The following is a 2,142-nucleotide window of genomic DNA, read 5'->3' on the forward strand; positions in this document are numbered from 1 at the left end:
GCGGGCGGAGACGCGGGCGCCGCGCGCGAGGAGAAACTTGACCATCGTTTCGTTGCCCCAGAGCGCCGCGGCGCAGAGCGGCGTCGTTCCATCTACATCAATGTCAACATCCCCCGCATGTTCATGTGCGCTCGAACCGCGTCCAGGCGCGTCAATGTCGGCGCCATTGTCGAGGAGGAATTCGACCTGTCATGCATGAGGACATGAGGAGAAGGATTGAGGCAGGCGAAGCGCACCATGGTCTTGGAGCCATTGGCCGCGGCCTCGGCGAACTGGACGTGGGCGTGCACGACGCCGCCGTCGCTCGACTCTTGGTTGACTTCTTCCATGTTAATTTGGCTCTGGCCGTTTAGAAACGCTAAGCTAAATCGAGGTGGCGGTTCGGAGCCAAGCAGTCGGCTTCGAGACCAACGAGAAGATCGACTTGGATCCCGTGGTCGCGTAGCAGCTGGACGCCCTTGCATGTCACGAACGTGCTTGGCTCCATGGCGCCGACGACGACGCGGGCGACGCCGGCCTCGATGCAGCTCTCGACACACGGCTTATTGCCCGAGAGGCGCACGCTGCACGGCTCCATCGTCGTGTAGACAGTTGACCCGCTCGCCTGCATCTGCAGCTTGAGCAGCGCGCATTGCTCCTACCAGTTACCATGAGGCGGCGAAAGGCCAGCGACGAATGGCTCACCGCATGCGTGTTGCCTGGCAACTCCCTCGAAAAGCCCGTCGCGAGGACGCGGCCGTCCTGGACGATGACGCAGCCGACGCAGAACGCACACTCGACCGGCGGCGACCGATGCGCTTCGGCGATCGCGAGGCGCATGTAGCGTTCGTCCTCGGTCATGTTCCTAATATTGAAGATTCAATATATATTCAAAATTTAATCGTGATTTTAATATTGATCTTCAATTTTTAATAATATGCTGTGGCTACCTAGCCCGCGTTGGGCCTCGAGGTCGCTGATGCGCCGTCGCGCTGCAGCATCATAACCGCATACTCCTGATTCCTCGCCCGGACTTGGTGCTCCAAAGACGCTTGTGGCCACCGCGTGGGCTTTACCATCGACTACGCGGCTCGCTTTGGCGGCAGCGAGAGCGGCCTCCAGCGTCCGCATCCGCGCTTCCAGCTCGGAAGCGAGTTGAAATCAACCATCGCGTCGCGCTCGGCCGTCACGTCACTCAGCCCATTTTGAGCCGTGATGGCTTCTTGGGCGACCGCTGCAAGGACGCATTTGGACTAAAACAGCTAGATCTGGGTGTATTTGGCAGCCGATGTCATCTCCATTTCGTGCTTTCGTCGACAGTGGGCAAGTGTTGCAATAGCCGCTGCAGCGAGACCATTGATAGCCACGTTCTCGTGTCGGGTGTGCGCCGGTCGTATCTTGGACACGGCAGCGGTCGAGGTCATCACTCTGTCGCGCTGCGCGCGCTCCTCGGTGCGGTGGATCTGGATCTTGGTATTGTGCAATGCAACCTTGAGGTCGGCACTGGTCTCTATTGCTGCCACGCGCTGAGCCCGATCAGCTTCGTGCATCGCAGCGACTTGGGCTCTGAGCTCGGTAATCGTAGTGTCGTTGGTAGCAATACGTCGCGTCTTTGGATGCAACTGCTGACTGCAGCGCCTTGCAAGCCTTTGACCCTCTCCAAACCCACCAGGATATATCTATCGATTCGCGAAATGGGCTACGACTAGACAATGGAAAGCTCGTGCAACAAGGACGCTGCATCCAAACACATTGCAGAACCGGAAACCTTTCACGTTGCCACACCCGCGCGGTACATGTAACCCATACAGAGACTGGTAGATCATGTCACGAATCCAAATGTACAAGTACTCGTCTTTCTCTTCAGTACCATCGAACGAAGCCGATATCGAAGCGCTTGCTCGCAAAGCCGCGCAGCATCTTTGCGTCACCTGACATGCCCGGTTGTATCCGGACATTATTATCCGGACAAGATCGACAGCACGGTGCGCGCTCATCGAGGCGGATCGACTTTTGAAGTTTTTCATGGAGTCTCGTGTTTCGTTCTAAATGTATAGAGCATGACGCAGGGAGTCCAAAAACCAAAGAATCGTGCTCGTAGCGCACCTACAGCGTGTGCTATGCGCAGTGGTAGTTGATAAATATTGATACATTGATACATCG

General features: G+C 56.9%; 1 protein-coding gene across 1 annotated transcript; it reads right to left on the minus strand.

Moving 5' to 3' along the window:
- Positions 1-309: 309 nt before the first annotated feature.
- On the minus strand, positions 310-845 carry SPRG_17266 (hypothetical protein). The gene is made up of 2 exons (XM_012356773.1): positions 685-845; positions 310-637 (listed from the first exon to the last, which is right to left on the minus strand). The coding sequence occupies exons 1-2, from the start codon at positions 838-840 to the stop codon at positions 359-361; spliced, it is 435 nt and encodes a 144-aa protein (XP_012212163.1). The 5' UTR covers positions 841-845; the 3' UTR covers positions 310-358.
- Positions 846-2,142: the final 1,297 nt, after the last annotated feature.

Source organism: Saprolegnia parasitica, assembly GCF_000151545.1.
Source record: "Saprolegnia parasitica CBS 223.65 unplaced genomic scaffold supercont2.579, whole genome shotgun sequence".
NCBI lineage: Eukaryota > Oomycota > Saprolegniomycetes > Saprolegniales > Saprolegniaceae > Saprolegnia > Saprolegnia parasitica.

Bases quoted from the DNA above. Each gene is read 5' to 3' on its own strand.
- SPRG_17266 (XM_012356773.1), bottom strand. From the start codon at position 840: ATGACCGAGGACGAACGCTACATGCGCCTCGCGATCGCCGAAGCGCAT. The intron at 638-684 runs GTGAGCCATTCG...GGTAACTGGTAG, and splicing joins TGCCAGGCAACACGCATGCG to GAGCAATGCGCGCTGCTCAA.